The sequence below is a fragment of the Loxodonta africana genome, chromosome 5 (genome assembly GCF_030014295.1).
Source record: "Loxodonta africana isolate mLoxAfr1 chromosome 5, mLoxAfr1.hap2, whole genome shotgun sequence".
NCBI classification, from domain to species: domain Eukaryota; kingdom Metazoa; phylum Chordata; class Mammalia; order Proboscidea; family Elephantidae; genus Loxodonta; species Loxodonta africana.
Window position 1 is genome coordinate 16,092,892 of NC_087346.1, and position 13,776 is coordinate 16,106,667.

General features: G+C 37.3%; 1 protein-coding gene across 2 annotated transcripts in view; it reads right to left on the bottom strand.

Annotated features, from left to right (window-relative positions):
- INTU (inturned planar cell polarity protein) overlaps positions 1-13,776 on the bottom strand; it is an 87,096-nt gene that overhangs the window by 5,416 nt on the left and 67,904 nt on the right. Inside the window, exons 10-15 of one of the 2 annotated variants that reach the window (XM_003410434.4) lie at positions 11,168-11,230; positions 10,140-10,361; positions 9,034-9,516; positions 7,601-7,698; positions 3,663-3,852; positions 84-241 (exon numbers count right to left, since the gene is read on the bottom strand). In XM_003410434.4, the coding sequence (XP_003410482.2) occupies positions 84-241; positions 3,663-3,852; positions 7,601-7,698; positions 9,034-9,516; positions 10,140-10,361; positions 11,168-11,230 (1,214 nt within the window). Of the gene's footprint in view, positions 1-83; positions 242-3,662; positions 3,853-7,600; positions 7,699-9,033; positions 9,517-10,139; positions 10,362-11,167; positions 11,231-13,776 lie in introns of those variants that run through there. The other variant, XR_010322010.1, reaches the window with a different exon arrangement.

The window sequence follows — 13,776 nt, forward strand, 5'->3', positions numbered from 1 at the left end:
CCATGCTTACATTTAAAAATATTTGTTTCTTTCATTTTTATAACATTTTACTTCAGTTTTAAAAATACTTTTTTCCCACTTACCCTACTACCCAGTAAGCCATAACCGGTGGTGCTTTTTTCTGATCGGTCCAGTTTTCAGATGAGCATTCAAACAACACACCATGTTCTTTCACAGGGTTAAGAGAAGACACTGAATTTGCAGAATCTGAATGATCTCCACCCTTTAGTACTTTCTTTTTCTGTAAATTAATAGGTATTATTAGTATTAAAGGAGCCCTGGTTGCACAGTGGTTAAAGCACTCAGCTGGTAACCAAAAAGGTTGGTAGCTGGAACCTACCAGTGTTCTGTGGGATAAAGACGTGGCAGTCTGCTTTTGTAAAGACTGACAGCCTTGGAAACCCTATGGGGCACTTCTACTCTATCCTATAGGGTCACTACAAGTTAAAATCAACTCAAGGGCAGTGGGTTTGGTTTGGTATTATTATTATGAGATATTAATAGTATTTTTAAAAAATATTTTCACATACAGATTTGAACTGGTTGATCCTAGTATCTATATGTCTGCAACAAAATTCTTCTTACCTGCAGGAAAATTGCTACCCTCCCACAATTCTTAGTTTAAACGACAACTCATAGAACAGACTTCATGGATAGTATCCTTTGACCCTCTCAGGGAACACTTTATTCATAGCCCTACATTCGTATTTACATTATACTGCAGTTTATAGGTCTGTCTTCCCAGTAGATTATGAGCTTTTCCCACAGCAGAGACAATGTGCTATTTATCTTTGTATTTTTTGAGAGGAACAATGCCAGACACATGTTGTTGTTGTTAGCTGCCCTGACTTAGGACGACCCTATGCATAACTGAATGAAACGCTGCCTAGTCCTGTGCCATTGCCACAATCAGTTGTGGACTGAACCATTGTGATTCATAGGGTTTTCACTGGCTGATTTTCAGAAGTGGACCGCGAGGCCTTTCTTCTAGTCTGTCACTGTAGAAGCTCCATCAAAACCCATTTAGCATCATAACACACAAGCCTCCCCTGACAGGTAGGTGGTGGCTACACATGAGGTACACTGGCCAGGAATCAAACCTGAGTCTTCTGCATGGAAGGTAAGAATTCTACCACTAAACCACCACTGCATAAACCAAAAACCAAACCCATTGCCATCAAGTCAATTCTGGGTGCTTAATAAATGTGTGGTGAATGAATGGATGGTTCTGCAATATACTTAATACACATTTTTTTTTTGTCTGTTCCCACGATGCGCATGAGCCCTGGTGGTGCAAATGGTTAAGAGCTATGGCTGCTAACACAAAGGTGAGCAGTTTGAATTCACCAGCCGCCCCTTGGAAACTATGGGGCACTTCTACTCTCTTGTAGGGTTGCCATGAGTCGGAATCAACACTTGACAGCATCAGGTTTTCTGATGCATAATTTCTACATTTCTCATTGATTAAAGCGTAGCAAAACAATGACTCATTTGGAACAACAGACCTTGTACAAGGCTCAGGCCAAAATGGTAAAGTAATCCTTAACTTTTCTCTTTTTCTCATAACTTACATCTGATCCATCAACAAAACCTTTTGGCTTATCCTCCAAAATATATCCAGAATCCAGAAACAACCATCATCTCGTTTTGAGAATTTCAGTAGCCTCCTATGTGGTCCCTGCCTCCACCCTTGCTCCCCTAAAGCCTGTGATCCTTTCTTTTCAAAAACTGAGAAAGATCACACCCCTTCTTTTGCTTAGAACTGTTCAAGGACCTCTCATCTCCTTCAGAACAAAGCCCAAAGTCCTCCTCGTGGCCTTTCAGGCCATGGCATGATCTGGTCCTCCTACCTTTGCAATCTCATCTCCGACCACTTTCCTCCCACTCAGTCCACTCCCAGACTCCTGCTTCTGGGGCTTTGGACTTGCTGTTCTCTCTGTTTGGAGGCGTAACTTCCAGACAGATAGCCTGCCTCTAGATAGCCTTGCTTCATTCAGGTCTCTGTTAGGTGACATGATCAGAGGGGTCTTTTAAAATGGTAATCCCCACCTGTTGTCCTTCCCTGTTTTATTATTCCTCTTGGCACTTATCCTACCTGATATATTGTACTATTTGCTAATTCATTTGTCTCCCCCCATTAGAATACAGAGCCTTGGTAGTACAGGGGTTGACCTTGGCTGCTAACCAAAAGGTCAGCAGTTTGAATCTACCAGCTGCTCCTTGGAACAGTTCTACTCTGTTCTATAGGGTCGCTATAAGTTGGAATTGACTTGATGGCAATAGGTACACTACAGTATAGACTTCATGAGGACAGGGACTTTGTTTTGTTCACTGCTGTATCTACAGCATCTAAACAATGTCTGGCACATAGCAGGTACTTCAATATTTAAATAATATGGGGAAAGTTAATTTATATTACTAAATATTATCAAATAAGTTAATAAAATATCCTGTTATAGAATTTATCAGTTATGTCAAATAGGGAAGGAAAAGTATGAGAACCAGAGCACACAGGGATATATTTTGCTGAATATCAATTTCTGATAGGTCAAAGAAGAAATCCTGTAAGATACAGAATTTTACTGCTGAATGAGCCATAAGAAATGATATAATTTAGCCCGCTCAACTTTATAGCTGAGGAAATAGGAAGAGTTAAGGCCCAACCCAGGATTCTTTATTCTCACTCACTGCCAATGTTCTTCCTCCTTTAATCCCGAATTCTTCACATATTTGACATCTAGCACACACGTTGGCATATACATTATAACTGTCCTCAGAAAGTTTTTTGTTTTGCTTTTGGGCTGTATAACATCTGTCCAGTCACAAGTAAATCTCTGCATGTTTATACTTTTGAGGAAATCAACATCTGTCTTCCTGTCATTCAAACAATATAATTGATATTTTAATTGTATACAGAATCACCACTTATACAGGAGGTAAAGTTTTAAATGAAACTTCATCTTGGATTGGAAAGCCACATCCACCAATCAAATGGCTAAAGAAAAAAACGACTGCAATAGTATTATATCTGTTGCTGTATCCTAACTCTGTTACGTTCCAAGAATTCCTTGTATGGTTGGATGAACATTTAAAGAATTATCAGAGTTATTTTGGGAACCAAATGGTAGATACTGACCAAATAATGGTTGAGTCACAAATATCAAATGTGGGAAGCTACTTTATAGCACAAACTACTGTATTTTACTTTTGCTACAGAAAAATATGGGTAGTGGTGGTGCAGTGGTTAACCACTAGGCTGCTAACTGAAAGGATGGTGGTTTGAACCAGTGGCTGTTCTGAAGAAAGATGTGACAGTTTACTTCCATAAAGATTACAGCCTTGGAAATCATACGGGGCAGTTCTACTCTGTCCTGTAGGGTCACTAGGAGGTGGAATCAACTACAGTGGGTTTGGGTTTTACTTTTGACAGCAGTTCCTGAAATAGTAATCCAGGACATTAAACTTAGTATTATGCAACAACGTTCTGAAGTTAAATACTATGAGTATAATCCTTTTGGCACCTAAGTTAGATTGGGTAATTGTTAAAAAGGCTTAATTAAATGAAAATAGTCATTGCTGGAACACATTGATTAAGAGAGCTAGAGAGAATGTTCAGAGACCTGGAAATGAAATTGTCAGAGAACTATATAACAGTGTCCTACCTCTTCCACCAGCGTCTGTTGGAAAACTGCACGAATGGAAAGACAACACTGATGGAAATTCCTTATTAGCTGAGGGTGGACCGAGCCGCTTAGTTGTGCCACCTCTTCATGGGTAGGAGTAATAAAGATCCCCTGCACTGTTTCTAAGGCAACATAGTGGAAAAGTGTGTTCTCAGGACCAGATGTCAATCTTAAAAAAAAGAAAATGAAAAATTTAAGTAAACTTGAAAATATTGCTTTATTTTGAATTTTGTCACCTTCTTATAAGTTTTTATCTACAATATGATATTAGTAATGTAACCAGGGAAGGAAAACTGGACCAAACATTGAATTCCTTTTTCCTCTTTAACTGAAATACAGGCTAAGGTATTCTTAGTTTCCTTAATGGAGCCAAATACTACGTTATTCAAAGATAAATAAATACCAATTCATTTGTAAGTAACTTCATCCTCCCTTTGCTATAGAACCCAACTTGGCTCAACCTCTCTTTTTCCACAGTTGGTAATGAATAACTTAGCCCATGTCTGGCCCAGGTATCTACAAGCCATAAACAAGGTATCAGTCGGTTGTGGACCACACATAAAAATACCTTCCAACAAATTAAACAGATTTAAGTTTTTTACCATGAAAGTCAAACTAATGATACTGAAGAAAAATAAAGTTAGTACTACCAAGTGCAAAGTTAATCTATAATACCATGGCAATTATTGGTAGCATTCAACCACCTCATTATTACAATCTTCCTTCTCTCCTATTTTCTCTGTTCATATTCTCTTACTGTTCTCATTTCTCCTTTCTTCGTCTTCCCTAATTAGGTCTTAGATAGGTCAGGAGAACCTATAAGTATTGCTTATTTCTAACAGTAGTAAGCAGAGCTAAAGAACAACAACATAACATCAGTAACAAAATAATCATCATCATCTACTGAATGCCCTCTATATGCCAGGGTAAAACAAAAAAAAAAAAACAAAAAAACCCAAACCCATTGCCACTGAGTTGATAGGACAGGGCAGAACTGCCCCACAGAGTTTCCAAGGAGCACCTGGTGAACTCAAACTGCCGACCTTTTGGTTAGCAGCTGTAGCACTTAACCACTACCCACCAGGGTTTCCATACGCCAGGGTAGGTTTTTTAAAATACCTTGGTCTAAGTTCTCATAACTCAGCAAGATATTAAATATTACTTTTCTCATTTTAACCACAAGGAAACCAATGTTCACAGGACTTGGGTTAACTTGCCTGAAGCCCCATAGCTAAGTGGCAGATCTTAGCTGACTATGAAGTGTGCTCCAGTATACCTTGTTTTTTTTCTGGACTTCTGATTGGCAATCTTTAAATATGTAGACAAATCCCCCACCTGCATCTCACTCAAGCTGTTCTAATCTTCTATAATAAAGGCTGTCTACACTAAAAAAAGTCCTTCAGTTGATTTTTTCCCAGCTATAAACTCAGAGGTAACAAAAAGGCATATTTCAGCTCTTTGCCTAGATGTTGCCTCAGTCTCCCATGCTAGTTAAATCTCCGTTAAACTGTTACATTAGATGGTATGATCAGAAAATAGGAGGCCTGGTGACACAGTAAAGTGTTTGGCTGCTAACCGTAAGGTCGGCAGTTTGAACCCACCAGCTTCTCCGTGGGATAAAGATGTGGCAGTATGTTTCCCTAAAGATTACAGCCTTGGAAACCCTATGGCACAGTTCTACTCTGTCCTATAGGGTTGCTATGAGTTGTAATCAACTTGATAGCATGGGTTTGGGTTTATATGTGTACATAAGGAGCCCTGGTGGTACAAGTTTATGTGCTTAAGCTGTTAACTGAAAGGTCAGTGGTTCAAACCCACCAGTGGCCCTGTAGGAGAAAAGACCTGGCGATCTATCTACTCCTGTAAGGATTTCAGCCCAGGGAGCTCTATGGGGCAGTTCTACTCTGTCCTATAGGGTTGCATGAGTCAAACTGACTCAATGGCAACATTTTTTTATGATCAGAAAGAACTTCTCCCTCTTATCACTGATTTATGGCCTTGGGCTTTCTTTTCAGGCCAGGTATAAGAAGGGAAGGAGAGTACCTACAAATTCTTACACTTTTCCATGGTATGGCTGGCACTAAAGGGCTAATGCTCATTAACAATTGCTGGTTGACACCTTTAGAGGAATAAAAAATAATCAAGATGAAAGAAATTATGATTATTCAAAAAAGAAAATAATTTAAAATATAGACTTTAATCTGAAGGTTTTCACATTCAAGAAAAGGTACAAAACAGAAATTATTCTTTAAAATGGAACTAAAAAATTCCTTTTGGTGGGGGGTTGAACGAACGTTTTTGTTATTTTTCAAAAATTTTCTCTGAAAAATAAACTACAACACAATGAGCAAGTTTAACTCTTGAAAACCATACACTCCCTCAGTGTATATTAACCGAAAGTTTAAAAAAATCCTCAAGCAGTTACCCAATAGAAAAACAAAAGAGTCGTACAGAAACACAGATAAAGTCAGATTTGTTCTTCAGAAGGGTCACTCATGCAGTGGAAAATGGATTTCGCGTAGCCTGGAAGCTGGGAGACTGTTGCAGTAAAACCAGGAAAAAAAAATGGGAGCCTGAACTACAGGAATATCAATATGGTTTAGATGGATTCAAGAACTATTAAGATGCAGAATGGATAGGGCTTGGTTACTGAATGTTTTGTATATATTATTATTTTAAATATGTTAACATATTTTACAAAAGTGATGTATATACATATTAGCGTGATGTAGTACATACTGTTTTACATCAGGCTTTGAAAATTAACCGTACAGCATGAACATCTTCCATATCAATAATGGAAATATACAATTTTAGCATCTTTTTAAATAGGAGAGCCCATGATTTACCAAAAAAAAAAGAAATTTTTTCTTTTTTTTTTTTACACCACGTGAATTTATATGTTTAAACCACTGACCTTGAGAAAAGACTTTCCTTTTACTAGAGATAAGGCCTGAAAATAAAATTGCAGAGCTGTAGTTTTTGTTAAATGGAAGACCAGGGTTTTATGAAGGTGCTTCAGGGTATCGCAAGAAGTTTGATTCAAATCTCTCTGTTCACATTTTTTTGTTTAAAAAAGATTTTTAACTATTAAAAAATTAAAACATTGCACATTTGGAAGCATTACATATCAAATTTTAATACATTAGGCTTCCAAGGCATTATTTTGTGCGGACAAGCTACCTTATTTTTGCTCTGATCTCATAAAAAGCTTTCCTTGAGAACTCTGTGATATGTATATTTGGACTTCTTGTAAAATGTTTCAATGATTAAGAAGGTTGTAGCTCTGCACCATTTTTTTGTTTTGTTTTTGGTGAGTTCTATTTGTGTTCGACATAATACTTAAGTACCAGGCAAGGCTTGGGCAGACACCACACAATAGTTGCTCAGCAAGCACTGAATATGTAACATTTCATATTGCAGCAATTATAGACAATATGCTCAGGCAGGAAAGGGAGGGTAAGTCCAGGGGAAAGATCATTTGTGAGTCATTAGCAGCCATCACTCAGAAGTGCTGAGAAAGGGTACCTTGGCAAAGGGGTATCTGGGCAGCAAACCACAGCATCCGCCAGACAGTCTGGCAATAATAAGCTCTAACTTAAAAAATTAAATTAGACACACAAAGGGGGGGTTTCCTGTGGAGGAAAGGTAAAGGGGGACTTTCACATTTTGAAATACTACTTTGTTGTTGTTTTTGAAATATGTTCATATGCTCATATTCCTAAATGTGTAATGAAAAGCATTTGAGAAACGGGAAGAAATATTACTTTCAGTATTTAAGATATAATTGATGTAATTGCAGATGTTGAATAAAATCTCCATGTGTTTTGGAATTGTAATTTCATACTGTAAATCTTACTTAAAGGCAAAGAAAAAGAGTTTAAATGAAAAAAAAAATATTACGAGACGTTTCTTACTTCATTGTGTTATATATTTCCAACTCTTTTTCTGAAAGGTCCTTTTTCAAGTTCCCCAATTGAAATGGATTTGGGAGAGTAGACTTCTTTTTAGTGACCTGAAAAATACGGTAAGGAGATTAGCATGTGTCTGTCTGTCTACCTACCTATCTATGGAATCAAACAGCAGAGATAAGTTAAAAACTAAAAATCTGTGTCTAAGAGAACTACTTGCTATTTTTCAATGTTTCCTCTGATACTAATTTGCACCTCTTGGCTTATCCTTTGCTAACAGCGATCCCAGCATGGCTTATCATGGAAGGGCATGATGGTTCTCCCAGAAAACCCACCAGAGCCAATATCAAGCCGTTAGAAAGTTTTGTTACAATCTGTATGTATGCATGCTTGTCTCCTTCCCATGACACTTCAGCTCCTTAAGGACAGGGGTTGTGTTTTATTCATCCTTAGATTTCTTTTGTGTAGCATGATGTCCCTTGGTGCCTAGAAGGTATGCAGTCAACATTTGTTGAGTGGCTGAATCTTAAAGGTTAATTCAACTTCTCTTAGGAGCTGTTCATGGCTTTATCATTCTTACATCTCTCCACATCCTCCTAAGACTATTCATATTTCCTACCAGTTTCCCCAACTGGGATGAGGAGTACAGTAGAGATGTGTGTACTTCCTAAATACATCCCACTTAGGGTTCCAAGTGTGCTCCATTGTTTGGGATTAAGAGACTGAGTTTATGAGTGTTTATGTCTTGTCACTCAGAATCTCATATTTTATTTGTGGCCCTTCTCAGACTCCTTCTTTTTCATGCTTCGTCTGACATCACCTCTATCCAAGTGACAAGTTTCAAAAATGTTTTCAAAGACTGTGGCATCAATAGGATAAGTACAAAGACTCCCAGGGTGATTATTTTTGATAATCATTTGGTTATGTTATGGCATTTTCATAGGAAAAAAAGAAAAAACAACATAAGCAAACATTCCGAAAAGTGATCATTCTCTTTGCTTTATAGTCACATCTTGAATTCGTGAGAGACCAGACCATATACGGTACATACACAAATATACACATTTTTGAGTTTCTAATTCCTTTTGTTTTTGGTGAACATTTTAATGGCTATTTAGTCAAATCAGCCCCCTAAACGCCCCACAGCTAGCACACTTTGTTATCACTAGAAGTAAAGAAGAAAGAGATGATCATGAAAAGCAGAACTTGTAAGTACTGTCAAACAGATGATCCTTGATGTCAGGGGACTCCTGTTTTATTACTGGATATTTCTTCCCAAAGGCTCTTTTTGATTCTAAATCATTGGTTTGCCAACAGGGATTAAAACCACCACCAATTCAAATGAGGAATGATCCACCATAAAAACTTCTCTTGCAATTATAAAATAAGAATTAGAGAGTTTAGCTCCCAGAATGTACACACTCGAATAAAACACACACCTTAAGCAAGGTCCCACTTTCCTCCGAAACATCAGAGCCCTGAGATTCTCTTTGCTTCCGTATTATATCCGGTGTAGTGAGGGGGCTAAAGCCAACACCTTCTCTACCTTCACAACCATTGTCAGATCCTCCACTGCTTCTGGAAGGACTGGGCTTACGTGTCTTTAAGGAATAGTCACCAAAAAGGGTTCTTCTGCATGTTGGAGAGGTTGCTACTTTGGAAGTACCTTGTAGCCTACTGAGGATAGGTGAGGTTGTCAAAGTATCTGGTTTATCACGTGATCCAGTAAGGAACCAGTCAGCACAAGACAAACAGGGACTTGGAGCGGATGCTAGCCATTCATCTATATGAGAATCTACTCCTTCCAGCTGGTGGAGAGTTGTTTTGACCTGATCCACATATATATAGTCTGGTCCAGGATTCCCAACAGCTTTGGATGCACAGCCTCCAGCTTCTAATATTACACATAACATATAATGTCTCTATAAGAAAAAATATTATTAATATTGAGTTACCTACCATGAAAATATTTACATGCAAAATGGATGTATAAATTTATAATAATAAAGACACGTGGACATATGGCATACTCAAGTAATGATTATTAAACATTCTTCCTTCCTTTTTCTCTCTTGGTTATTCTCAATGCTTCCTCATCACCCTTGAAAGCAAATCTCATATTACCTTATTTTGATACATCTTCAACAACAACTCTTGGCACAGGGAATTCCCTAGCTAGCTAGCTTTCAAAGAGCCTTGATTATTTTAAGTCCTTTCATTTACGATTACATATTTATTCCATTTCTGATTCTATATCTTTCTCATGTCTCCCTCCTATTTCTTAAAACCAGCAAATTGAAAACCACTATAGAAATGGGAACAAAATATTTTAAGAACCTGCTAAATTTTTTTTTTCTGAATTTCATTAGTATTTCTCCATAAGTATTAAATGGATACAAAGGAATAAGGGGCATATAATATTTTCTTTAATACCGGTATTTGAGATGTTCGTAATTTTAAATGATTATGTTTGTCTCTGTATTTCTTTAGACAGGCAATAAATGACAAAAAAGAAATCCCAAGAAAAAAGTGAAGGTAGACTTACCAAACCAACAATTAACAAAAAATATCTCCCTTCGGGTTCCTGAAAGACTTCAGTGTTTGAGTCTTCAGAAGGCTGGAGGTGATGTTGAGGAAACACTTCTCTCCATATTACCAACTGACCAATTCTTTGTTTTGCTGCTAAAGGCAGCAGACAGTAGTGGCGACAGTATATAGCAATATCAATAAGATCATCTTTAGGCAAATGACTGCATATCAAGTAACCCTGGGATTGAACCACAAAGTACAAAAGTTAACTAGTGACATAAAGCAGTAATCCCGTAATATAGTTCTAAGAATTTTATAGACACTTCCTTAATTAAAATACTTGAGTTTCAAATGGAATAAATGAAGGTAGAGCGAAGATAAATGTTTTATCTGAGGTCAAGCTAGAGATCAAATATTGATAACTCAAGGGGTCCAACAAATAGACTTTAACACAAGGCAAGATTGCCTCTGATTAGTATTAAGCTGAGTACTTGGCAAAATTAGAAAGAACTGAAATCTAAGGAGGGGAAGTAGGGAACTGGGAGTTGAGGTGGGAGAGACTTTTCACTGTGCACCCTTCTATCTTCATCATTTGTAGATGTGTTTTATAACTGTGTTTAAAATGTATTTTAAAAATAAAGTACTCAAATGAATTTGCTGCTTAATTTCTTTACATGGAAGTCAACTATTTAATGTTATAAGATTTTCCTTAAAGATACAGGATTACTTTGGAAGATAAAAAGCATACTGCTACAAAAGAAAATCAAGAAAAATGCTGCTTTTCTCTCTCACATACTTGGGTCTTTGAGTTTTGTTTTTCCTTTACGCATTTACAAATACTTTAGAATGCAATAACACCACAAATATTTATTATACTTATAAATAAGCAGATATAAGTCCTGTCTTAAGATCTTTCTTGTATGGTACCTACATTTAAAGAAAGGAGATAAATACATTTTTCATGTTTGTAAAAGCCCCCAGAATTCCTTTAGGCCTGTTCATGAAACAGTTGTGCATTTATAAACATTTCAAGCCTCAACTTACCTTGTAAAATAGAGAAGACCCCACAATTGTATACAGCCGCCTCATGTCATAGTAATCCTCAGACTAAGGGAGGAAAAAAAGAGCCCACAGTGGATTTAAATTTTTTAGTTTTCTATCATAAAAAAAAAAAATCTGATTAAGTTACAACACTTAGAATGGAAATTATATTCCTCAGTAACAACTTTTCATAGTACCTTCTTTAGAAATCAATATACTAGAATATTATTTTTATACATGTGTACATGTATTTATTTTTGACTGAGAACAATGTTATTTTTCATTCCTATAAGATGCTGTTGATGGAGACATCTAAGACTGGAACATAAGATTTGTTACAACAAGAGGAATTTTTAAAGACATATTAAGGCAAAAAGCTTCTACTGCATGTCACCTAAAATATCCAATATTATCATATACTGTTTTTGGGAGTATAAATTGGTACAAGCTATTTGGGAACTACTACTGAGTACGTAAAAAAAAAAAAAAAAATGAATATACATCCCTCTTGAATGAGCGTCTTAGTTATCTAGAACTGGTATAACAGAAATTCCACAAGCAGGTGACATTAACAAACATTTTTCTCACACTTTAAACTCCTTGTCGTTGAGTCAATTCCAACTCATAGCGACCCTACAGGACAGAGCAGAACAGCTCCATAGAGTTTCCAAGGAGCGCCTGGTGGATTCAAACTGCTGACCTTTTGGTTAGCAGCTGTAGCACTTAACCACTACGCCACCAGGGTTTCCATCTCACAGTTTAGGAGGCTAGAAGTCTGAATTTGGAGTGCTGGCTCTAGGGGAAGGCTTTCTCTCCCTGTTTGCTCTGGGGGAAAGTCCTTGTCTCTTCAGCTTGTTTCCTGGTTCCTTGGAGATCTCAATGTGGCTTGGCATCTATCTTCCCTATCTCTGCATACTCCCTTTCTTGTTTAATCTCTTTTATGTCTCAAAAGAGAATGACTCAAAACACACCCTACACTAATCCTGTTTCATTAACATAACAAAGAAAACCCATTAACAAATGGGATTATAACCACAGGCATAGAGATTAGGATTTACAACACATATTTTTCGTGGAAACAATTCATAACACTGAGTGAGTATACTTCTAGAAATCTATAGTAATATTCAAACAAGAGAATCAAGATTTTTGAATGAAATATTAATGTAGCATTATTTGTAATATGGAAAAATTGGAGATAATGTGAAGGTCAACAATGGGAGAATGGTTAAATTAGGTATGTTCCTACCACAGAATATGATAATGTTAAAAAAAAATAAGGGTGATCTACATGCACAGACACAAAAGTTTTCAGGATATACTGTTCAGCAAAAAATGCAAAAGGCAAGAATTAGATTTTTAATACCTAATTTTTTGTAAAAATATTCCTCCCCAAACTATACGCACATATGTATACATATGAGTATGTGGGCTTCTGTGCGGGTAGGTATGTGTATAGAAAAAGGTCTGCGAGGATGTATGACAAACAGCAGTTATAGCTGGGGGTGGAACTGGGGATGAAGGATGAAGAGAGAGGACATTTTCTTTTAGTAACTACACTTGGCATTTTCACCCAAAATGCAGGAACTAATTTTAAAATTAAAACAAAACAAAAAAACTAAAGAAAACTAAAAACTGGACATAACCTAAATATCCCTCAACTGGGGAATAAAGAGTTATACGTCCATACAATGAGATACTATTTACTCAGCAATAAAAAGGATTGAACTACTGATACAGACTATTCAAAATCCACCCAAGTTTTTGCATGTATCAGTAGTTCGATTCTTTTTATTGGTAAGTAGAGTTCCATAATATGGATGTACCAAGGTTTATCTATCTATTCCTCAGTTATGGGGCATTTAGGTTGTTTTCAGTTTCGGGTGATTATTTGTTGTTGTTAGGTGCCATCGAGTTATTTTTGACTCATATTCACCCTAAGTGACACAGTAGAACTGCCCCATAGGGAAGCTGTGACCCTTACAGAAGCAGATTGCGGGGTCTTTCTCTTGTGGAGCCCCTGGGTGGGTGTGAACCACCAGCCTTTCAGTTAGCAGCTAAGCACTTAACCGTTGTGCCACCAGGGCTCCTGGTGATGATTTAGCAAAAAGTCATGTGCAGGTTTTCGTGTAATCCTAAATTTCCATTACACTTCAGTAAATACCTGAGAGTAAGACTGCCGGGTCATTTGGCAAAGAGAGTTACCTTTTGGTGTAATTACCAGACAATTTCCGAGGTGGCTGTACTATAATGAATTACCACCTGCAGTGCACGAGACTTCCAGCTGCACTGCATCCTCACGAGCATCTGGAGTCCCTGGGCGGGGCAAACGGTTTTAAGCGCTTGGCTACTGGCTGAAAGGTTGGCAGTCTGAATCTACCCAGAGGCACCTCTGAAGAAAGTCCTGGCAATTTACTTCCAAAAGACCACAACCACGAAAAACCCTATGGAGTACAGTTCTACTCTGAAACAGATGGGGTTGCCAGCAGTTGGAATGGACTCAACGGCAATTTTTTTTTTTCACTTTAGTGATTTTAATAGTTACGTGGAGTCCCTGGGTGACACAAAAGGTTAAGTGCTCAACTACTTGCCAAAAATTTGAACTCACCCAG